Below are 24,930 nucleotides of genomic sequence, written 5' to 3' on the forward strand. Positions count from 1 at the left end.
GACCACACCCACCTTGCCCGGGTCACCAAAAGCCAGGAGCTGTCATGCTCTCCTGGCACAGAAACACCCGGGCATGGGAATGTGCTAATAGCAAGGCCACTCACTACCGGCCCACCTCTCCAAGAAAAGCTTACAGTGGCGCATCCATGCCTACACACATGGGCCTAGGGTTTAACTCCTGTCACCTGCTTTCTGCTTACCACAGACACACTGCACTAAGTTTGTTTATGTTTAACCATAAAGAGAGTGGCTACTCAAACTTGAAGAAAAAATTCCATGAGGGTGGCTACTCAACCTTAAAGAAAAAATTCCAGGTATTGGGAGGAAGATGGCGTCACAAGTAGCTCCTGAATTAATTGTTAGCAGTGGAGATGTGCAATGACACCATAATAACAACTTTTCTATCCTCTCAGCTGAGGTAGACTAGCACAAAGCTGTACTTTAACACAGTTTTTAAACACCAACAGCTTATACGGCATAATATTCAAATAATTAACACACTTTGAAATATTAAGTATTTTAAAATTTGATTTGTAAAACTCAATAAAGTTAAATTTTAATGCTGGGTTAAAAACATAGAATTCCCTGACATTTTATGGTATTTCTGAAATACCCCAAGATTTCCCTGATTCTTCCATGCACAATGTATCACCTTGAGGATTCCAGCTGTTCCAGAAGAATCACCACCCTCATAAAAAAACTCTGACATCATCTAGCTGCTTTTGTCACCTGCATCTCACCAAAACAATCCTTCACATTTATTGCAGCAGACTGCAGACTCACTTTTACCTACCGTCAGGTCATACTTTGCCATGACAGCAAACATTAGACAAATATATTTATTTCTTTACTTTCTTGCCCTACTCAGAAAGGAAGTAGGTTACAGTACGCTTGTTCGCCCACTGCTTGAATACTGCTCAGCAGTGTGGGATCCGTACCAGATAGGGTTGATACAAGACATAGAGAAGATCCAACGGAGAGCAGCGCGCTTCGTTACAGGATCATTTAGTAATCGCGAAAGCGTTACGGAGATGATAGATAAACTCCAGTGGAAGACTCTGCAGGAGAGACGCTCAGTAGCTCAGTACGGGCTTTTGTCAAAGTTTCGAGAACATACCTTCACCGAAGAGTCAAGCAGTATATTGCTCCCTCCTACGTATATCTCGCGAAGAGACCATGAGGATAAAATCAGAGAGATTAGAGCCCACACAGAGGCATACCGACAATCCTTCTTTCCACGAACAATACGAGACTGGAATAGAAGGGAGAACCGATAGAGGTACTGAAGGTACCCTCCGCCACACACCGTCAGGTGGCTTGCGGAGTATGGATGTAGATGTAGATGTAGATGTAGAGTAACAAATGTATGCAGAGACACAGTTAAGATTGTAAGGCTTTTTTTCCACTCTCAGTTCACTTATATGTTATGGAGCCTGCAGCGTAAAATATTGCAGGCAGACTAATTAAGCATAAAGTGTGAGCTCCATCGCGGCACAGAATATAGCAAACAGTTATTAGATTAAGTAAAAAGGGCAATGCGATAGCCAGAGACAGTAGTTATGAACTACGCAAAAAGGAATTTCATGGGGCAGCACAGAGTGGACTCTTTTGAATTAATGAGACACAGGAAATGAATTTTTTCTAAGATTACATTGGGGAGGACGAGGGATTGCATGGTAAGGGTGAAGAACATGCTAGTGCTGCCACTGGGAGCGTGCAGGGGCATGGTGGGATGGTGAGGATACGATATACGAACACTGGCTAACAGTGTAGGGGATGCCCAAGTCGAAACAGTGTTTTTTCAGGAAGCCATGCACCAAGTGGCGCTTGGACAATTAACCCCTACTCTGTTACCTCTGAGATGGATTGAAGGCGCAGAAAGAGCTGCCAGCTATGCTACAGTTTATTACTCCTCTGGATAAGAAATCCATATTCCTATTTAACCACCTCGCAACAGTAAAAGTCAGAAATCACTTCACTTGTCCTGGTGTGCTAATCTGTTTCCCTATAGCAAGCCCCAATATCTAGCATAGGTGCTATACAGTTCACTCATACCTGGTGAGAGTTGGAGACTAGGAAAATACATGCAACTCAGAAACTCTTGTATTATTGATTTTGCCAGAAGGGAAAAACCATACGCTAATATTGCATATGAACTCTGTCACTGCTAGCAACAGCAAATCACCATATGCCCATCCCAATTGATTCAGACTTCCGCAGGCATATGTAAGGTACAATTATTCTTGGGAGGGATAGGAGTGGAGACATGTCTGAGGGATATCTTGATACCAAAACCCAAATCCCAAAAAGCAGGGTCAAACTGTACATACTTCCTTTATGATCCAGAGATAGTAACTGTAAATTTTTATGAACGGGGAAAATCTAAAGCTCTCCTCACAAGGAATAGGATTCATTTTAAGCTTACTTGTTGGTTCGAGAGATGGTCCCTCACATGCTCTGTCATCTGCTAGCTGGCTGCCACGCAAGGAACTGTCCATGTTTTCTGTGATACCTTTGGTGCTATTTTCTTTGCTTGTGTCCCCGAGCGCTACTGCACTGGCCAATCAGGAGTCCTGTTTGGTGTATGACATCATTGTCTAATGGTGGGAACACTCAGACAATGCCAGTTACACTCTAAACGAAATAGAATGTCACGTATCCACCAGTTGATCAGCAGTCCTTCCCAATACACAAAGAGGAGAGTACTTTGCCATGTGATTAACATGTGAAACTCCCATCTCTACCCCGATATTCAAACAACTACAGATTCTTTTCAATTAAATAATGTAATATTAAGGGCCAATGACGCTGGTGAAATGAGAGTTGTCATGGGTTTGTAACAATATAAGATAAGAAATTACCTGCTTATTTTTATATCAATCGTGGGCATGTGCACAAACTACTGACTTGTTTTGTCGTTAGCTACCAGTTTAACAATACATTATTTCATGATCCTGTCTGAAATGTAACAGCACATTTTTGAGATATCGAAGCTAATTTGGATTGCTTCATTAACTGTTAAGTCATCAGGTATGGCCAAGTACTGGCTAACGTTACAACACTCCATTGGTAGGAACACGTATCTTGGAGGTGCGTTTAATTGCACATCAGGACTTTCCATTTACAAATAAGTGGATAAAAACAGAAGCACCAATTATTTTATAATGTTACAAACTTGTAGTAGCAACTCTGTCATACAGTCAACTTGCTGTACTACTGTTTAACATAATGGAGTACAATTAATTCATAATTACTGTAATTCACAACATGAAACTAACCGAGAATGTAAACAAAATGTTTATTTAGGCTACAGGACTATACAAGATGAGTCACTAACTATTGCCACCAAGAATAACTCCGAAAGTATGATAGGAGCTGAAAAGCTTTTGGGACAAAAGTTGCACGGGACAACGGGGGCTATAATATGACGTTGGTTTTTTGTTGCTAGGTGGGGTCGCTTCAGAGACATGAAGGTCAACTTTGCTTTTTTAAATGAGATGCTACAGTTTGGTACCTATTTTCTGATAGGGGCTATCGAGACGGATCCAATGACGTGTAACAGCAAGGTCTTTGAAGGTCACAAAGGTGGCATGAACGTCCATTTACAGAAGGTGTTCAAAGTGATGACCACTGGTATCAATGCAGTGCTGCAATCTTCTTATCATGGATTGAGCAGTATTGCTTATCACTTCGGCACTTATTGAAGCACATGCTCTGAAAATTCTCTCTTGCATATCTTCAGGTGTAGTTGGAATGTCTTTATAAACAATGCATTTCACGAATCTCCACAAGAAAAAAATCCAGAAGCATCAAGTCTGAAGAATGAGCTGGCCACGAACCATCTCCTCCATGTCCAATCCTACGATTTAGGAATTGTCTCTGCAACCCATTTCTAGCCATCGGCAAAAAATGTGCTGGACACCCATTGTGTTGTTACCACTTTCTGTTCCTTGTTCCTAAAGGTATTTATTCCAATAACAGACCTAGTGTTTCTTGCAGGAATATGGTGTACTTCCTACCATTAAGATTTCCTTCGATGAAATAGGGGCCTATAATTCTGTCCTCCAGAATCCCACACCATACATTCACTGATCACAGTTTTTGGTGTGCAACTTGCCAGCCAACATGGATTTTCAGTAACCCAATAATGCATGGTATGCAAATTAACATTTCCATGTTTCGTGAATGCAGCCTCATCAGTAAATAAAATCAAATTAATGAATGTGTCAGCATCCTGAATCTGAAGTTGATCGCATAGGCAGAATTCAATGCCATGCATACAATCCATACCAGTTAAATCTTGGTGGCAATTGATATGGTAAGGATGATATTTATGGCGATGCAGAATACAAACCACACTACGCTGGCTCATGCCAGATTCCCTTGCGATTTGACGAGAACTAACACAAGGATCTCAAACAACAGTGGCAAGAATACCAATTTCTGTTTCCTCGTTAGTAACTTTCCTTTGCCGGATAGGTTTCCGATGCATTAAAGATCCAGTTGTTCTCAATTTATCACACACATATTTAAACATACGACGTGTAGGGTGAGTATGTTGAGGATACCTTTAAGTGTATAAGTCTCTAGCTCTCACTGAATTTCGATGGTGTTCTTCATAAATGAGAAGCATATCGACTTGTTATTCGAAGGAATACATCATTCACATACGTGTGATTCGACAATACAAATTATCATCATCATCATCATCATCATCATTTTTTTTTGGGGGCGGGGGAGGTCATCAGTCTTCTGACTGGTGCCTGGTTTGATGTGGCCCGCCACGAATTCCTCTCCTGTGCTAACCTCTTCATCTCAGAGTAGCAATTGCAAACTACATCCTCAATTATTTGCTGGATGTACTCCAATCTCTCTCTCCCTCTCTTTTGCCCTCTACAGCTCCCTCTAGTACCACGGAAGTCATTCCTTCATATCTTAAGAGATGTTCTATCATCCTTATCAGTGTTTTCCACATGTTCCTTTCCTCTCCGATTTTGCGCAGAACCTCCTCATTCCTTATCTAATCAGTCCACTTAATTTTCAACATTCATCTGTAGCACCACATCTCAAATGGGTCGATTCTCTTCTGTTCCGATTTTCCCCACAGTCCATGTTCCACTACCATGCAATGCTGTACTCCAGACGTAAATTCTAAGAAATTTCTTCCTCTAATTAAGGCTGATATTTGATATTAGTAGACTTCTCTTGGCCAGGAATGTCTTTTTTGCCATTGCTAGTCTGCTTTTGAGATCCTCCTTGCTCCGTCCGTCACTGGTTATTTTACTACCTAGGTAGTAAAAGAAGAAGAAGAAGAAAGAGAGAGAGAGAGAGAGAGAGAGAGAGAGAGAGAGAGAGAGAGAAGAGGAAAGACACTGAGGTGACAAAAGTCATAAGATACCTCCTAATATCACATACTGGACCTCCTTTTGCCTGGCATAGTGCAGCAAGTCAACTTGGCATGGGCTCAACAAATTGTTGGAAGTCCCCTGCAGAAATTGAGGCACACTACCTCTATAGCCATCCATAATCATGAAAGTGTTGCCAGTGAAGTATTTTGTGCACAAACTGACCTCTTGATTATATGCCGTAAGTATTCAATGGGGCTCACGTCAGACAATTGGGCAATCAAAGCATTCACATGAATTGCCCAGAATGTTCTTGAAACGATCACGAACAATTGTGGCTCTGTGACATGGTGCATTGTCATCCACAAAAATTTCATCATTGTTTGAGAATATGAATCCCATGAATGGCTGCAAATGGTCTCCAAGTAGCCGAACGTACCAACTTTCTGTCAATGATTGGTTCAATGGGACCAGAGGACACAGTCCATCGAGAGTAAACACAGCCCATATCATTATGGAGCCAGCACCAGCTTGTAGAGTGCCTTGTAAACAACTGGGGTCCACGGCTTTGTGGGGTCTGTGCCGCAGTTGAACCCTACCATCAGCTATTAACAACAGAAATAGGGACTCACCTGACTAGGTCAAGGTTTTCTATCGTCTAGGGTCTAACCAAAATGGTCACGAGCCCAGGAGAGACTGCAGGCAATGTCGTGCTGCTAACAAATGCACTCCCATCTGTCATCTGCTGCCATAGCTCATTAATGCCAAATTTTGCTGCCACTCCCCAACGGATACGTTCGTCGTATGTACCACATTGATTTCCGTGGTTATTTCACGCACTGTTGCTTGTCTGTTAGCACTGACAACAGTACACAAACACCACTGCCCTCAGTAGTTACGTGAAAGCTGTTAGCCACTGTGTTGTCCATGGTGAATTTGGTATTGCCAGCACACTGCTGAAACTGTGTATCTCACAATATTGAATTCCCTAACGGTTTCCTAAATGGAATGTGCCATGCATCTACTTCCAACTAACATTTCGCATTCAAAGTCTGTTAACTTATGTCGTGTGACCATAAGCATGTTTGAAACTTTTCACATGAATCACGTGAGTGCAAATAACAGCTCCACCAATATTCTGCCCCTTTGTACCCTGTGTATGTGATACTACTGCCATCTGTATATGTGCATATCGCTGTCCCATGGCTTTTGTCACCTCATTGTAATGTACTCACACTTGGAGGAAACATGGTAGGAATACTTGGGATAGTGTAGTTTCAAAACAATTAACAAAAATGTAATCAGCATTGTTTATTTAAATCATTTTACTCACTTTTCCATGAAAATGACAACTATGTATTTGACTATGTACCATATTTCATGTATTTCAATTGTAATCTCTCAATGATAACATTTTCTGTAATTCTGAACAATTTCTGTGATTGTAATTAAATAAGTTACTACATACAACAATGTTTGAGTTGTTAGCAAGAGCATATAAGACCTACAAGATATCACGCAGGAGAACTAGTAAAATGTGAGATTGTGAGCTGAACTATGTGACTTAATGTCAAATAAATCTGTGTACACCTGTCATTTACTCTGTCTTTTCTCATTATTTGAGAATAATGTTGTTGAGTGAGTTATACCCATCTAATTTTAAGAACTTTTTTATCCATCTACAATTTTCAAGGTTAACATCCATAAAGACTTTTTATTTTGATTTACTTTTATTTGAAAAATTATTATCCCCAGCAAGGCAGTTACATTGCATGTCACAATTTCAGCTGCATCAGATTATTAATGAAACGAATATTTATAAACACTGCTGTGTTTTGCCAAAAGCAGCAGATTTTAATGTGACGACAAGAGAACTTACGTATTACTCAAAATATGTCACTGAACGCTTCTCTGAAGAAAAATAAAGGTAGTAAGAAGTTTGGATAAAATGAATTGCTACATCTGTCGGAATTTCAGTGGAATCCTTTACCCCATTGTATTTTTAATAATGAATCATTTGATTGATGGAGTAAACTGTTTAAAGGATTTTATTTCTATGACAAGTAGTTGACAGAATTCTACAAATTTAAATGATTTCGTATTTCTCATATCACTGAGATATAAAAATTACATTCTCTGAGCAGTTAGACGTTTCTGAAGAAGAGAAATTTGTTAACATCGAGTATAGATTTAAGTGTCAGGAAGTCGTTTCTGAAAGTATTTGTATGGAGTGTAGCCATGTATGGAAGTGAAACATGGACGATAAATAGTTTGGACAAGAAGAGAATAGAAGCTTTCGAAATGTGGTGCTACAGGAGAATGCTGAAGATTAGATGGGTAGATCACTTAACTAATGATGAAGTATTGAATAGAATTGGGGAGAAGAAGAGTATGTGGCACAACTTGACAAAAAGAAGGGACCGGTTAGTAGGACATGTTCTGAGGCATCAAGGGATCACAAATTTAGCATTGGAGGGCAGCGTGGAGGGTAAAAATCGTAGAGGGAGACCAAGAGATGAATACACTAAGCAGATTCAGAAGGATGTGGGTTGCAGTAAGTACTGGGAGATTAAGAAGCTTGCACAGGATAGGGTAGCATGGAGAGCTGCATCAAACCAGTCTCAGGACTGAAGAGCACAACAACAACAATGAGCATTTAGAATCCATATAATCCATAATTAAAAATGTACTGGGATATAGGATTCTGTTGAAATTTTCACGGAAGTAGTGATTTATTTTTGTCACACTTCTTATTCCTTTTTTTCTTCAGGGAAACATTATCAATAAAAAGTCTTGAGTAATACTTAAGTTCTCTTGTTAAAATCTGCCTCTTTTGCCAAAACACAGCACAGTTTAATAATTTTCATCTTGCTAACATTCTAATGTAGTTGAAACTGCGACGGAATCCTGAAATGGTGCATTATTAAACTAGCAACTGAAGGCAAGACAAATCAATTGTTTATGAAAATGCCCCTTCTCAGTATAAAAGTAAATGTGTAATTTCTTCACTTATATTGTTGCAAAACCCACAACAAATCTCGTCTCACTAGGTATTGATTGCCCTTATTATTATGTTATTTCATTGGGAAAAAAGATCTGTAGTTGCCTCAGTGTCACGCTAGATGTGGAAGCTTTGCATATTAATCACACAGCAAAATATTATCCTCTATGCATACTATTATCTACCAAAATCCTGTTTTCATACCTCAAAACATTTATGAGGTAAGAGGAATGTTGTATTTCAGTCTGCCGTTTTTGTTGGTGCATGTGATCGGAAGAAACTGCTTTACGTACAATTCATCTTCTTGAGACTGGTGATAGACAGCAATATCCTTTCAACTTTAAAGAATAATTCAATATGTTAGCTACATTTCATACACAGCATATATATACCAAATGCATATTCATTGTGCCCCCAGTTTTTCAATGCAAATTTTCAAAAATTCTTGCAATAGTTTACTTAATCTTGAAATATCACAATAAGCTATGACCATTAACAAAGTGGTAGGCAGGTCATCATAAAACTAAGATGTGCAAGAATCAATTTTTTTTACTGAATAGCTTCCTTACAATCATTTAAGTAACACTGCAGATTGGCTGTGTACCATGTCAAAAACGTGGAATTTGTGACAGCCAGCCCAGCAGAATTCAGCAGCCAGCCAGTCACTGAGTACCTAGCACTTCAGGTGTGTCAATAAAAGAACTTGTTACATTTGCAGCTGCCTTCCTCTGGAGCCACCTTGACTCCCACCTCACTTCCACAACCCACTCACACTATTCTGACTCACAGCCATCCCGCCTTGCACCAGAAGGCACTATAGTACTGACATGTGATCTGTCATACTGGGAAGGAGATTTCTCACCTCCCTGCTCTCCACTGTCTGATGAAATTGTTCGGCAGTTATGGTAGGAAGGAAGTTGGAAGCATCCCTCTTTCGTGGGGTGTTTTATGTTCTGTGCTCATCAGAGATGTATTGATTCTCTGCTATCGGTGAGATGGACTGCGAATGGGCACTTCTATCTGCCAGGTGAAGGCGTCTGCTCTGTGGTGCCGCAGTTGAGGGCATGCTGAGAATGTGATCTCCATGATGTCAAAGAAATACTCATCAGATAACAAATGCTGTTGGAATATATTTGTAACAATTGTTATTGTTTTGATGACTCCAGTAGACATACGAGGGTGAGTCAAATGAAAACCTTAAATTTGTAATAACAAATCGAAATTTCGTGCCGTTATCCTGTCAGTTGGTAAGCGTGCTACAAACAGTGTGCAGAATGGCCTAGGCAGCATAGTGCAGATGCACACATACGGTCGCAGTATCAGTATAAAGATGGCCTCCCCACTTGCGACTTGCAGCAGGGAAGAACAGTGTTCCATTATTCGGATTTTGCGTAGTGAAGGTGTGAAACCTATTGAAATTCATCGATGAATGAAGGTTCAGTACGGTGATGCATGTTTGTCAAAGCAGCAAGACTACAAATGGAGTAGGAAGTTCGCAAATGGTGTGCCTTCAGTGGAAGATGCTCCTTGTCCAGGTCAGGCACAATGAGTTGTGACTCCACAGAACATTGCAGCATTTAAAGCCATAGTGAAGGAAAACCACCGAGTGACACTGAATGACACTGCAGCATGTTTATGATGTGCTCCGGTTTCACAAAGTGTCTGCAAGATGGATGCCACGGCAGCTAACTCCTGAAATGAGAGAACGACGTCTAGATGCTGTGAAGAACACTTTGAACAAGAAGGTGATGGCTTCCTTGCAAGAATCGTTACTGGGGACTAAACCTGGGTTCACTTCCACCAACTGGAAATGAAGAGAGCGAGCAAGGAATGGCACCATTCCTCATCGCCAAAACCAAAGAAGTTTCGAACAGAACCATCAGAAGAGAAGGTTATGCTGACACTCTTTTGGGACGAAAAAGGCGTCATTTTGAAGCATTATATGCCTAGAGGCACCCATGTCACCAGTGCATCATGCACAGATCTCCTAAAAAATCATCTGCGGACTGCAATCAAATCAAAGCGACACGGATTGCTGTCAACAGGTGTCCTTTTGCAACATGACAATGCAAGGACCCACACTGCCCATACAACAGTTGCAACAATCACAGACCTACATTTTGAGTGTCTTCCTCATCCACCATACTCACCAGACCTTGCCCCAAGAGATTTCCATATGTTTGGACCACTCAAAGACGCAATGGGAGGAAAGAAGTTCCTTTCTGATGAAGAGGTACGCCACGTGGTGCACGAGTGGTTGCGCGGACTACCAAAAGAATTTTTTTCTAAATAAATTTATGAACTTTGTAAGTGCTGGAGGACTTGCATTGAGTGTGGGGCAGATTATGTTGAAAAGTGATACAGCTTTGTACCACTTCTGCACAATAATAATATTTAAAAAAATATTTAAGGTTTTCATTTGACTCACCCTCATACATTGTCTTGTCGAACTGAAATACATAGTGATGTAGTTGATCTGTCATCATCCAGAACTGTATATTGTAGGTAATACGTCAGGTTCAATTATCTTTGTGCGTAATTCCAATGGATACACTGAACAGAAGAAATCTCTTTCGATGCAAAAGAAGAAGAGAATGGGAACTTTACAGCAAATGTAGTGAGATCGATAAATATATTGCAAGTACTTTGAAAAATTAACCTACGAAAATTCTACAGACTGACTAATGAATTGTTTTATCTATCAACATCTATGACCAAAACAGAAAAAGTAGGAAGAAACATTTCAGTATGAAGGCCAGGCCGTTGCAGCAGTGAGCCAGATTAAACTGTGACTAGGCATGGCATTGTGCCACTTCTGTGATCTACAAGGTCAAAAATGAAGTCCTGCACAATAGGACTGGTTGAGAGGCCATAAAAACTGCTCACTCCAGCTATGCTATCTGTCACTGTCTGCGGCCAGTCATCAACAAGATGTAGGTCATGCTACCTACTTATTAATAGATGCTGCCTCCACTAGTTATTGGACTATGTGCTTTGCTTAGTGCTGATGGAGCTGGGGGCTAAAACAGATGTTCCCATCCAGGTCCAATCTACTGGCTGATGTCTACTGACTTCAGGATGCCTACCTGGGATCTGCGGTTTGCAGCTCTTGCCTCGGTGCTACCTGCATCTCACTTGCTGCCAAGCTGCCGCCTGGTTTGCACATATGCATTCTGCTACTGCAGGCTTGCGTTCACGGACCACTGATCCTGCATCCTAGGTCGAGTGTCCTTGGTTCGTAGGCCCACAAGCTACAGCCCGATCACACATTTGTCCCAAATGGTATGACTGGCTAACTTAGGAGTTTGTTGCCAGGGCATGCCTTTTATCTGTCTGGCCTGACACAGCTCTATAGTGGCCTTGTGCACTGGCCACCTCCTGCTACCAAATCTGAACTAAGCAATCACCACCATACAGAACCAGCCTGCACTGCTGACCTCAGCAAGACAAAGCTTCCAACTGCTGTACAAATTGAGACCAACAAACATGCTGTTATTTCTTTCAGCCTCTATGGTTCCACAATGATCTACCATCTGGTTCTATGTACCAGCTGCACTGTCAACCATCTTGCAACATTAATACATCCTGCTATGAGGTCAATATAAACACTCGAGACATTCTGATCCTGCTATACATGACTGCACAGAAAAAGTTTTCAAAGGAGACACACAATGCACGCTGTTGACATTTGCACTTTTAGAGGCTGACATTATTAGTGCAATACAGATGCAAAGGTAAGGAGGGGGGGGGGGGAGATAAAAATGAAACTACATGTAATTACTCTGTAACAAGCTGCCAGATGTACCTGGTCCCTTGGATTAAAATACTTAGAAAATATCTCTGAACAATCTCCAAAATTTTACTGGAAAAATTTGGGTTCACCCTGCACAGGAAACGAATATAAGAACCATACAACTATAAAAAAATAGAATAATGATTCCATTAATTATGAAAATAAGAATGGAGGTAACCACACTTACCACAGGTGCATAACCTTGGAAGGCAGGATACCCTTGGGGTGGGAACTGTCCCTGAGCTGGTATGTAATTTATTATTGGAGCAGTCGGTGGTGGTGGCTGTACATATGGTCCTGGTGGTGGACCATGAGGAGGCTGCAAAATACGTGGTGGTGGTGGTGCAGGTACTGGTTGCATATATGCTGTAGGTGATGCATACGGAGGTGGAAACGTAGGTGGCTGATGATGAGGCATCATAGGAGCAGGTTGTGGAGGCGGTGGGGGTGGTGGTTGCTGAGGAGGTGGTGGGGGTGCCTCTGCATACACAGGTTGCTGGACATATCCTGCAACAACCAACCATAAAAGTAAATTAAGATACCATTCGTGACTAAAAATTCTTAGATTTTTGTCAGTCTCCAATTTTTCTTTCTTTCCTTCACTTAATAGATACATCAATTCAGTCTCTAAACCAATTAACATATTTAAAAGGCATGAGAGTGTTTAAATATTATCACTAGAAGCAGGCAAGTAATAAATTTGTAAAAGTTTAGTACCAGGTGAATAATATCCATGAGGCTGCTGTGCATACGTAGGTCCATTGCTCTCTGGTAAGGACCGCTGCCTCTGAGATGAGTAACGTTTAGGCCTGTTCGCTGCATTTTCCTGTTGCATTCTTGGAGGAACAACTGCCTGCCTTCTTTCTGTATTTTGGTGGAAGTTTGGCTGGTTTTCTATAATAGAATTATTAATTATGAAACAATGAGTACTTTATCCATTATTTTCTAACCTATTAATGAAAGCAATTTTTCTTATTCCTAACAACTCTGTTAAGTATATTATACCAATTCAGTAAACTTCATTGAATTAAGCAAAACAATAAAAAACAAAAGAAAACAAAAAAAAATCACCAACAAGGGGAAGCAGAAATTTAAACAACACTGTAAGATTAACGACTGACCTGGTTAAATGCAGCCATTAAGTTCATGCTGAACTAAATTAATCAAAGCAGTGAACACAAATAGTTAATGCAAGTTAAATTTTTCTCAGGCACTACTCACTGTTTGACCGCCTACTTTCTTTAGTCCCACGCTGTTCATTCAGGGACAGCTGGCTTAGCTCCTTACTTGCATCATCCTGCGACCTCGTTATCACTTGGCTCTGTATCTGTTAAAGCAGTTTACCAAAATATTTTAAAGAAATCCAAGAAAAATATATAACTTGCAATTGATAAATGTATGTGTGTGTGTGTGTGTGTGTGTGTGCGCGCAACCTGCCTGATACAGCGAGAAACTACCACTTCCAAGGTTTGACTGGGGAGCCTGAATGAAGTGATGGGAGTGGAGTGGAGGGCATCGTTCGACATTCAAACTTAAAATTACCTGGCAGGCACAAGATACATGACAAATAATACTGATGGAATAAAAAGTGATCACGTCTAATGATATGATGTAGAAAGAACCATGTCTGTATGGTGCAGTACATAGTACTGCAGTGCCAGTGGTGCAGGACATAGTACTGCAGTAGACACAGTGATGGCACATGTCATTCTGTTTGATACACTTTGACCGACATTTAACTCCTGGACCATGCTTCTTTTCTTCCATACACAATCATGTTGAATGCACATATACCATGTATGTATTTATATAAGATAATTTTATACCATATATGGGTGCTAATCACATATCTCTTAATGTATTTATTCATACCCATGCATTAAATTAATCAATTATTTTTGTTAAGAAATTTTATCACTAAGTAATATACAAGGACGAATCCAAACTAACTGAGCCATTTACGATGACAATATTATAAAATTGATAGACTGCCGTTCACCATTTAGTGGAGATGTTGAGTCACAGACAGGGACAACAAAAAGACTGGTACACAACTAAGCTTTCGTTCAAAAGGCCTTCTTCTGAATTAGATAACACACACACACACACACATACACACACACACACACACACACACAAAATGCAACTGATACACACGTGACCACTGGATCTGGTTGCCGAGCTACTCAGAGACATTGGTCATGTGTATGTTACTTACATTTGCGAGAATGTGTGTGTATGTGTCATATAATTCAGAAGAAGGCCTTTTCACCAAAAGCTTACTTTTGTTGTGCCTATCTGCCACTCAACGTCTCCACTGTGAATGAGTAGCAATCTATCCTTTTCATAATATTGTTATTATTCCGTACTAGATTTTCCATTGTTTGAGCCATTTGTAGTAAAATTTTTATTATTAAAAATTAATTCAGATTTCCTGCTTTCTTATTTATCTGTACCATTTTGTATCCTCCTTACCAATACACTTTTACAATCGGCCAACCAATTTGTAATGCCATTTTCAAAGACAGTACAATGACGTGATTGAAGCCAACTATGCACAAACCTTTGCACCAGTGCTTTTGTTGTGAAGTAGCTTTCTTGAGCAATCCAACCAAGTGGAAGACATGCAGTGACGAGTCTGGGTTGCAGGATGAAAGTTAAAGGTCGGTCCAATGTGTATCACCCAATGTCTGTTGGACCACTGTTGTGGTGTGAGGTCTGCCATACAGTAACAACACACTTCTGTTCTAGTTGAACTCATAAGAAAGTTTACAGCAGTAGGCAGCATTAATGATCCAACATTCCTGCACTTCCACATCATCTTCAACATGACCTAACCAGCAGACAACCATGTCCTGCCTTGTATCAGTGACCTGCTGCCACTCTATACTTTCTTTTTTTATTCAGGCTTGTAATTATGGACCCATGCACCATCACATTGCTGCGAAAAAATGTGTCATCTTCTTCCTCATATTTCATGAGAAGCATGCAAGAAATTGGAAACAGTGCTGTGCTCTGCTCTTCACTCAGCAATTTCGGAACACAAAATCTGACATATTCTGGAATCCTAACCCACTCCCAATGATTCTTGAGAGATTTCAAGGACAGTTAAGTGCTGATCACTTGACAAATTCATGAATAGTTTTGATGTTCTGCACTCTGGAGATGACACAGGGATGTTGTAATTGGGCAATGTTTCAAACATTCTTTCCTCCTGTCCTGAACTCCTTACACTAATCCTTCACTGGGGACAATGACACTGTGTCTTTCCATGAACTTTGGAAGCAAATGGCAACACATTTTAGCAACATTAACATTTTCAACCCTTAGACACATCATTATGATGCACTGTGCAACAGAAGAGTTTCTCTCTCACTTATTCATCACAGCACCCACTGAAAGCAGTGAGGACAAGATGTTCCAAAGTCAGTGCTCCCTGCAGATGTTCATACATCTAGTGGGTGCAAAGGCTAATTTATATTTAATCCACTTTTATCCAGCAAATTTGCTGATCTCTAAAGAGAAAAGGTGGGCATACACATATGGGGAGGTGAATTTTCCTTTATTCAGTTCTTACTCAGCTTTTCTGTTGAATTCTCAATGGGGAGCAAGTGGGTGATGTTTCCAAATTCTCATTAGGGCCTACCATAAGTGCAAGTTTTACTAATGTCATTATTATTCTTGAAATGATTTATCTTGTGTAACTGATTTTGCGGAATGAATGGTTCAGTATGATCTTCCCTTAGCTGTTGCTTAAGAATTATCTTTTAAACTGTTCTAACTCATTCCAAAACCATTACAATAGGATTTAAAATACTATTCCTTTATCTGCAAGTATGTCCATTTCTTCATTACATCTGAATCCTCCATGTAGTTTGACTCAAATTAATTCTGTGTGTTTCATTTTACTGTTATACGGTATGTGCTTTTCTATTATGTGATTGATATTATTATTCACAGATATTCACCGGTAGATTGTTGTCAATGGCAATAAATTTATATTAGTGATTACCAAAATTTTGTTTACTGAAATGTTCATCAAAATTCTGTGTGGCTGCTACCTGGTAAACTTAACCCTTTTGCTGCTACAGATGTGCTCTCTACATTCCATATTGCGATACCACCATGCAACCTACATACTAAATTATTTGCTGGTTGTATTCCAATCTCTGTCTTCCTCTACAGTTTTTGCCCTCTACAGCTTTTCCATATGTCCTTTTCCTCTCCAATTCTGCGCAGAAGCTCCTCATTCCTTACCTTATCAGTCCACCTAATTTTCAACATTCATCTGTAGCACCACATCTCAAATGCTTTGGTCCTCTTCTGTTCCTGCTTTCCCACAGTCCATGTTTCACTACCATACAATGCTGTACTCCATATGTACATTCTCAAAAATTTCTTCCTCAAATTAAGGCCTATGTTTGATACTAGTAGACTTCTCTTGGCCAGGAATGCCCTCTTTGCCAGTGCTAGTCTGCTTTTGATGTCCTCTTTGCCCTAGCTCTCATTGATTATTTAGCTACCTAGGTAGAAGAATTCTTAACTTCATCAACTCTGTGGCCATCAATCCTGACATTAAGTTTCTCGCTGTTCTCATTTCTTCTACTTCTCATAATTTTTGTCTTTCTTCGATTCACTCTCAGTCCAAATTCTATACTCATTAGCCTGTTCCATTCAGCAGATCATGTAATTATTCTTCACTTTCACTCAGGATAGCAATGTCATCAGTGAATCATATCACTGATATCCTTTCACCTTGAATTTTAATTCCACACCTGATTCTTTCTTTTATTTCCATCACTGCTTCTTCACTGTACAAATTGAACAGTAGGGGCAAAAGACTACGTCCCTGTCTTGTACCCTTTTTAATCTGAGCACTTGGTTCTTGCCCATTCACTTATTATTTCCTCTTGGCTCTTGTACATTTGTATATTACCTGTCTCTCCCAATAGATTATCTCTATTTTCTCAGAATTCTGAACATCTTATGATTTGATACCTTTGCTTGATGAAAGACTGAATTCTTTTTCATTATCTGTCATACTCAGGTGTGCTGTATCAAATTAAGTAAACCACTGCACAAAATTTTAATGAGTTTGAAGGGGGAAAAACATATTCCATAAACTTCATGTATGGCTGATTTCAGTTTCCACATTGCAGTGAATTAAATGTAGATAAGATATCAAAACTTTATTTAAAATTGAAAGCAAAATGATATATCTCATTCCATTCTCGAATTATTGGGTTTTATATCTGACAGATGATCGTGCGCAACATGCCCATTCACGTCCTTGCACATCGCAAATCATATTTCATAAAGGATTCAATATATCGAAATGAAGTTTTCTGCAAATTACAGCACACAATGAGGCACATAAGTTGTATGGTAAGTACTCAAGATCTTTTTATTCACTGAGATATACTTGTGCACAGCAGTGGGAAGTCAGTGATTCAGGACACAGAGATGTCCACAGCAATGCAAGTATACACGTCCACAGCACTTGGAGAATAGCTTAGCAGGAGTTGTATACACATCCACAGCAGTGAACAGGGTTAAATGTTTCAAGAAAGACTAAAATTATGCAGTAAAATATTGGTGTCACCTACGGTAATTAATATTTTCAAATTATTGAGTATGTATTGCATTTCTTCCCATATATCCCTGATTTAATACAGACATTTTACTTTTCTGGTTAGCCAAGTAAACCCATAGGTCAATTAAGTGACAGGAGGCCCATAAGGAGCTACAACTATTTCCTCACAGGCAGAGGAGAATAGAGACAGGTTTCCTGCTAGGTGACTTTACTACCTACAATTTTTAAACAACTGCCCAGCATCAAACTTACAGAAATAACACTTAGGTGATCCAGCAAATAAGCCACAACTGACCTGGTGGCAGATTGCTTCATCACCATGACTGCATGGTCACAAATAAGACATTTTATTTAACGTTTACCTATCAGTGGCTGTCTAAATACACTCCTGGAAATGGAAAAAAGAACACATTGACACCGGTGTGTCAGACCCACCATACTTGCTCCGGACACTGCGAGAGGGCTGTACAAGCAATGATCACACGCACGGCACAGCGGACACACCAGGAACCGCGGTGTTGGCCGTCGAATGGCGCTAGCTGCGCAGCATTTGTGCACCGCCGCCGTCAGTGTCAGCCAGTTTGCCGTGGCATACGGAGCTCCATTGCAGTCTTTAACACTGGTAGCATGCCGCGACAGCGTGGACGTGAACCGTATGTGCAGTTGACGGACTTTGAGCGAGGGCGTATAGTGGGCATGCGGGAGGCCGGGTGGACGTACCGCCGAATTGCTCAACACGTGGGGCGTGAGGTCTCCACAGTACATCGATGTTGTCGCCAGTGGTCGGCGGAAGGTGCACGTGCCCGTCAAACTGGGACCGGACCGCAGCGACGCACGGATGCACGCCAAGACCGTAGGATCCTACGCAGTGCCGTAGGGGACCGCACCGCCACTTCCCAGCAAATTAGGGACACTGTTGCTCCTGGGGTATCGGCGAGGACCATTCGCAACCGTCTCCATGAAGCTGCGCTACGGTCCCGCACACCGTTAGGCCGTCTTCCGCTCACGCCCCAACATCGTGCAGCCCGCCTCCAGTGGTGTCGCGACAGGCGTGAATGGAGGGACGAATGGAGACGTGTCGTCTTCAGCGATGAGAGTCGCTTCTGCCTTGGTGCCAATGATGGTCGTATGCGTGTTTGGCGCCGTGCAGGTGAGCGCCACAATCAGGACTGCATACGACCGAGGCACACAGGGCCAACACCCGGCATCATGGTGTGGGGAGCGATCTCCTACACTGGCCGTACACCACTGGTGATCATCGAGGGGACACTGAATAGTGCACGGTACATCCAAACTGTCATCGAACCCATCGTTCTACCATTCCTAGACCGGCAAGGGAACTTGCTGTTCCAACAGGACAATGCACGTCCGCATGTATCCCGTGCCACCCAACGCGCTCTAGAAGGTGTAAGTCAACTACCCTGGCCAGCAAGATCTCCGGATCTGTCCCCCATTGAGCATGTTTGGGACTGGATGAAGCGTCGTCTCACGCGGTCTGCACGTCCAGCACGAACGCTGGTCCAACTGAGGCGCCAGGTGGAAATGGCATGGCAAGCCGTTCCACAGGACTACATCCAGCATCTCTACGATCGTCTCCATGGGAGAATAGCAGCCTGCATTGCTGCGAAAGGTGGATATACACTGTACTAGTGCCGACATTGTGCATGCTCTGTTGCCTGTGTCTATGTGCCTGTGGTTCTGTCAGTGTGATCATGTGATGTATCTGACCCCAGGAATGTGTCAATAAAGTTTCCCCTTCCTGGGACAATGAATTCACGGTGTTCTTATTTCAATTTCCAGGAGTGTAGATAAAGCAGTATGTCATATCTTTTTAATAACAGCAAATTTTTTGAGATATGTATTACTGCTAACAAGCATAGCTTGAAACACCTATGCCGCAAACGATCTGGATTGTTCAATCTGGATTGTCTTGCATTTTGGTATATACTGGGTGTCTCTCATACAGGTAGTCAGGAGCCTTTCCTCTGGTGTTTTGTCAGATGTTTGCAATTTCATTTTTGCAGTGTGTAGCTGGAGTCAATCCAAACAAATACTGCTCATCATGTCTTTCATCTGACTGCCACTGTTGATGGAAAGTGTCTCTTTGTTTCCCGTTACAAACAAAATTATTTATAAAGCAGAATTTTTTGTGCTGATTCAATAGACTTGTTCCAAATTAGCTTATTGCAATAATTGTTTTATTATTATGCATTAAAAGGGCCAGTAAAATGCACAGAATAACCAGTATTTCAATAGTGATTGAGTAGTGCTGCTGCATAGTGGGAGCAGTCAGTGTGGTTCTGTTGCTGCTGGAGTACTGGTTAATCTCAGTATTTCACTATCCCTGTTAATACATATTTAAAAAAAAAATTAAAAAAATGAATACCATGCCAGATTAATGTGGGACAAATCTAGCAAATGGGCTTGTTAAATTCCACATGAAAATTGTTTTGCTGGTAACAAGAAACAAACTGACATTTTGCATTGGGAGTAGATGTCTCAAGTAAGTGCTCAGGGGCAGATTTGTTTAGGCTGACTCCAGCTACACATTGCGAAACTGAAATTGCAAATATCTACCTAAACAACACAGAAAAGGTGCTTGACAGCTCTTAGAAAGGACATGCTGTATCTAGATCCCGCAACATTTTAACTCAACAAACCATCCTACAATGTGCAGTGGAGGGTATTTTGGAAACTCCCCCCTCCACCCCCCCCCAACCTTTCAAGTATGATATGTAGGAAGAGTAACTCTCATTATGTTCTCTGATTTACCATTTATTTTGTGATATGTGTCTGTGAGGAAGTAATATGTTGCTGTATGGAATGTACACTTTCAGTTTATCTATTTGTGCTGTGCTCACATAGTGTCTACTTTGGAGTTTGATGATCATCTCCAGGACAGTCTCTCACTTACCAAATGAACCCATGATAAAAAGCACCATTCTTCTTTATATCCTTCCTACCTCTTCAATTAACCTCCCAGACTTATGAGCAATACTCAAGAATCATTTAAACAAGTGTTTTGTGAATAATTTCTTTTGTAAATGAATTACATTGTCTTTGGATTCTTCCAATGTATCTCAGCCTGGCATCTGCTTTCCTTACAACTAGAAAAAAGTCATGGTCAGTTTTGGATCTTCTTGGTGAGCTTTAGATTGTGCACAGTATTCTAGGTTCTAAGCACACCCAATACAGTACAGTTCTTTAATTACATTTACAGCTTTCTTGCAAGATGGTATATTAAATTGTTTATATCAGCAACCCAAAATTATTATTGGCGAGGTCAAATATCATTCCCTGTGGCAGTCCAGAATGTGCTGTTCTTTGTCAACTGCTTTTATTTTTGAATCTGATTAATAAAATTCTTTCTAACATAAAATTACAAATTCCTCTTGCAAAGTTTGTTGGTATGTCTGGCCTACCCAATTTTTGTGATGATACAGGTGTATTAATATGCACATTGCCACATAATTTATGAAAATTCAAAATAGCAAGTGTTAATGTTTGTATCTATTCAAAGGCTTTGGGTATATATGTGTACAAAGTAGATAGTTACATTATCCATACCACTTTTCCTTTCCTGGAACAGAAACACACAATATCTATATACATTATAAATTAAGGTCCCCCGGCACGTGTCTGCTGATCTCAGGAACTACTATGAGGATTTTGATACAGTATTCATTAATACATAAACTGATTCACAGGGAAGTTTTGAATATTTAATTCATAACTATAGAAATATGTATATTGTTATCTGCTCCATATTTTTACGGCATTTATAGTGACGTCTCAGGGCAATGGTGGGAGCTACGAGTTGGTCAGCTACAGATAATGCAGTGCCTGACCATACTACATATTATAAAATGAATCCCCCCCCTATGTTTTCCTGTCTGTACGTGAAGGCTAATCTCAGGTACTATTGTAGGTATTTTGATAAAGTTTTCACTAATATACAGATTGATTCACAGGGAAGATTTGTGTGTGTAACTTCTTGCCACTATGACAGACAAGTCATCTGGCCTTAACTACTTCATATTACCCACATGAAGGCACAGAGGGTCACTAGTAGATGATAATTAATACATGATGAAAACATAATTACTGAATAAAGTACACACACACACACACACACACACACACACACACACACACACACACACGTTCAACAAAACTTATAGTTCTTATTGCAGCCTGGACTTTTCCATTGATATACATTATAAAAATATATGGATATCACTACAGAGATAGACATTACATGGAAATAATCTCATCTATCATGTGGAATACAAGAACATTAATTGCAGTCACAGCAAGTTGGAACGAAGGAAAATTTGGAGTTTAATATTTATTTATTTATTTATTTATTTATTTATTTAACCTGATCAGATTAGGGCCATCAGGCCCTCTCTTACATCGGACCAGTATTTCACACATGCAGCATTTCACACATCAGAGTTACATCATGAACATAGTTTAAATGAGAAAATTAGCTTACTCTAGTGAGAATATGAATAAAGAGTAGTGACTAAGACCTAATAAAGTAAATGCGGAAGTATTTTTACAACAGTTGCTATACATACAGATTATGATAAAAGCAATAATAATAACAGTAAAACAAAAAATCAAATAATAATGATGAATATGACTAAGACCTAATAAAGTAAATGCTGGCAGTATTTTTACATCAGGTGCTATACATACAGATTATGGTGAAAGCAATAATAATAACAGTAAAAAAAAAATCAAATAATAATGACAAACATGAGAAAGAGTGGCAATAATAATGAAGGTTTGTGCAGATGTACATTAATATATTGGTGTGTAAAGTAGATGTTTACTAGTATAGCGAGTTTTGAGTAAGGGAGGTTTAAGGAGGGGGAGAGAGGGAAGTAATGAGGTGAAGTGCACTCATGTACAGAGGAAGGCATTACTGTTGCTTAAGTAGATACGTCATTAACTGTTTTTTGAAGCCGGTCATGTTTTTAAGTTCTCTAACATAACGAGGGAGGTTATTCCAGAGTCGGGTTCCCGCTACTGTAAAGGACTTGGAGAAGGTGACTGAGCGATGCAGTGGAACGGAGAGGATTTTATTATGATGGGAACGTGTGTTTCTGTCATGTTGTTCCGACATGAGTGTTAGGGAAGAGGAGAGATATGAAGGACAGTGTACATTTATAAGGCAGTAGATGAGACAGAGTGTATGGAAATCTCTGCGTTTGTCTGCACGCAGCCAGGACAATTTTGCATATGCTGGTGAAATGTGATCAAAAAGTCGAACGTCACAGATATATCGGACGCAGGCATTCGTGACCAGTTCTAGACGTCGGGAATTTTCCTGAGAGAGGCCTTGTAGGATAATATCGCTGTAGTCAATGATTGGGAGTATAAGCGTTTGTACTAATTTCTTTTTCAGATCGAAAGGGAAGAGTTTTTTATATTTTTGTAGGACATGAAGGGATGCTGATGCTTTTTTGCACACTGCAGTTACGTGCTCTGTCCAATTTAGATTTTCATCAATTATTACTCCCAAACTCTTTGCTGATGGCGAGAAGTTAATATTTGTTCCATTTAGGATAAGAGGTGGTACGGATTCCCGATGTTTTGGGCTAATGAGCTTAGAGTGACCAACAAGTACTGCTTGGGTTTTAGATGGGTTTAGTTTTAGACCTATGTCCTGTGCCCAGTTTGACAGCGCATCGAGGTCAGTATTGAAATTTTCAATAGCTTTCTTGAGATTGCTTGGTTTCGCACTTAGATACAACTGAAGGTCATCAGCATACATATGGTATTTGCAATAGGTCAGGACCGATGACACATCATTTACATAAAGAGAGAAGAGTATAGGACCTAATACTGAGCCTTGGGGAACGCCTGACACTACCTGCCGCCATTGTGATTTTATATCCCCAGACAGGACGCGTTGCTGACGAGACATCGTGTATGAGCGAAACCATTGCATTGCGCTTTGTGAGAAATTTAGACCGCTAAGTTTGGCTAGTAAGATGTCGAAGTCGACAGTATCAAATGCTTTGCTGAAATCTAAGAAGCAAATAATGGTCGCTTCTTGTCTGTCCATGGCAAGTTTCAGGTCATCTGTCACCTTTATCAGAGCGGATGTTGTGCTTCGATGTTTACGGAAACCTGATTGGTATTCGTCTAGTAGGTTGTTAGTAATTAGGTAGTTGGTGAGCTGGTCATGAACTATATATTCTAAGGCCTTTGATAGTGCAGGAAGAAGGCAGATGGGGCGGTAGTCAGAGGCTGCTGTGGCGATGTCCTTTTTAGGCAGTGGCTTAATTTGTCCCAGTTTCCAGGCCTCAGGGAAAACACTTGTGATTAATGAATCGTTGAAAATGTCTGTTATAGAGGGCAGTAGTTGGTCAATAATAAGTTTTACCATCTGGATAGTGATACCATCATGTCCAGTAGATGCTGATCTAATCCGCATTATGGCTTTCTTGACAGTACTGCAAGTGACGTGCTGTAGATAGAATTTTTCTTTGCTACAGTCGTTCATCCCAATGAAGTAATCAATGATTCTCTGTTTTTTTTGCGGATCAATTTTGGTTGCAGGTAATGTGAAGAATCGGTTTAGTTCTTCAGCTGGGACCATGGGATTTTCTGCAACTTTTATTTTGCCTAAACCGAGACTACGGAGATTTTTCCACAGGATAGCTGGTCTACATCTATTGTCAGCTAATGTACGGGCATGTCTGAGCTTAGCGTTTCTCACCGCTTGACTGACTTTGTTTCGTTTCTGCTTGTATACAGCGTGATTTTCAGGTGTAGGGTGTATCTTGTAGGCTCGATGTGCAGCATCTCTGAGATTCATGAGCTGTTTTAGTTCATCAGTCAGCCAAGGTGCAGGTTGCCTTTTTACTTTTCTGGTCTTTATTGGAGCATATTTGTCATATAGCTGAGTAATTTTGTTTGTGAAATCGTGGAGTTTGTCGTTTATGTCCATGAGGGGAGTAGAGGTCATCCCCCAAACTATTTTTTGTGCCTCAGTTTCGAGTTCAGGCAAATTTATGCGTTTGAGGTCTCGGTATGTAGACAGTTTTTGTTTCTTTCTAGGACATTCTAGTGAATACGTCATGGAAATGATGTCATGGGCAGACATGCCAGGCGCAGATATTTGAGAGGTGCGGATTATTCTGTTCGGAGATTTCGTTGCGAATATATCTATGAACGTGTG

The 24,930-nt window shown here is 40.4% G+C and overlaps 1 protein-coding gene across 1 annotated transcript in view; it reads right to left on the bottom strand.

Moving 5' to 3' along the window:
• LOC126092441 (protein CASC3-like) overlaps positions 1–24,930 on the bottom strand; it is a 106,849-nt gene that overhangs the window by 37,455 nt on the left and 44,464 nt on the right. The window contains exons 7-9 of the mRNA XM_049908041.1: positions 13,361–13,466; positions 12,857–13,033; positions 12,327–12,646 (exon numbers count right to left, since the gene is read on the bottom strand). Coding sequence (XP_049763998.1) covers positions 12,327–12,646; positions 12,857–13,033; positions 13,361–13,466 — 603 coding nt within the window. The remainder of the gene's footprint in view (positions 1–12,326; positions 12,647–12,856; positions 13,034–13,360; positions 13,467–24,930) is intronic.

Source organism: Schistocerca cancellata, chromosome 7, assembly GCF_023864275.1.
Source record: "Schistocerca cancellata isolate TAMUIC-IGC-003103 chromosome 7, iqSchCanc2.1, whole genome shotgun sequence".
Lineage (NCBI taxonomy): Eukaryota > Metazoa > Arthropoda > Insecta > Orthoptera > Acrididae > Schistocerca > Schistocerca cancellata.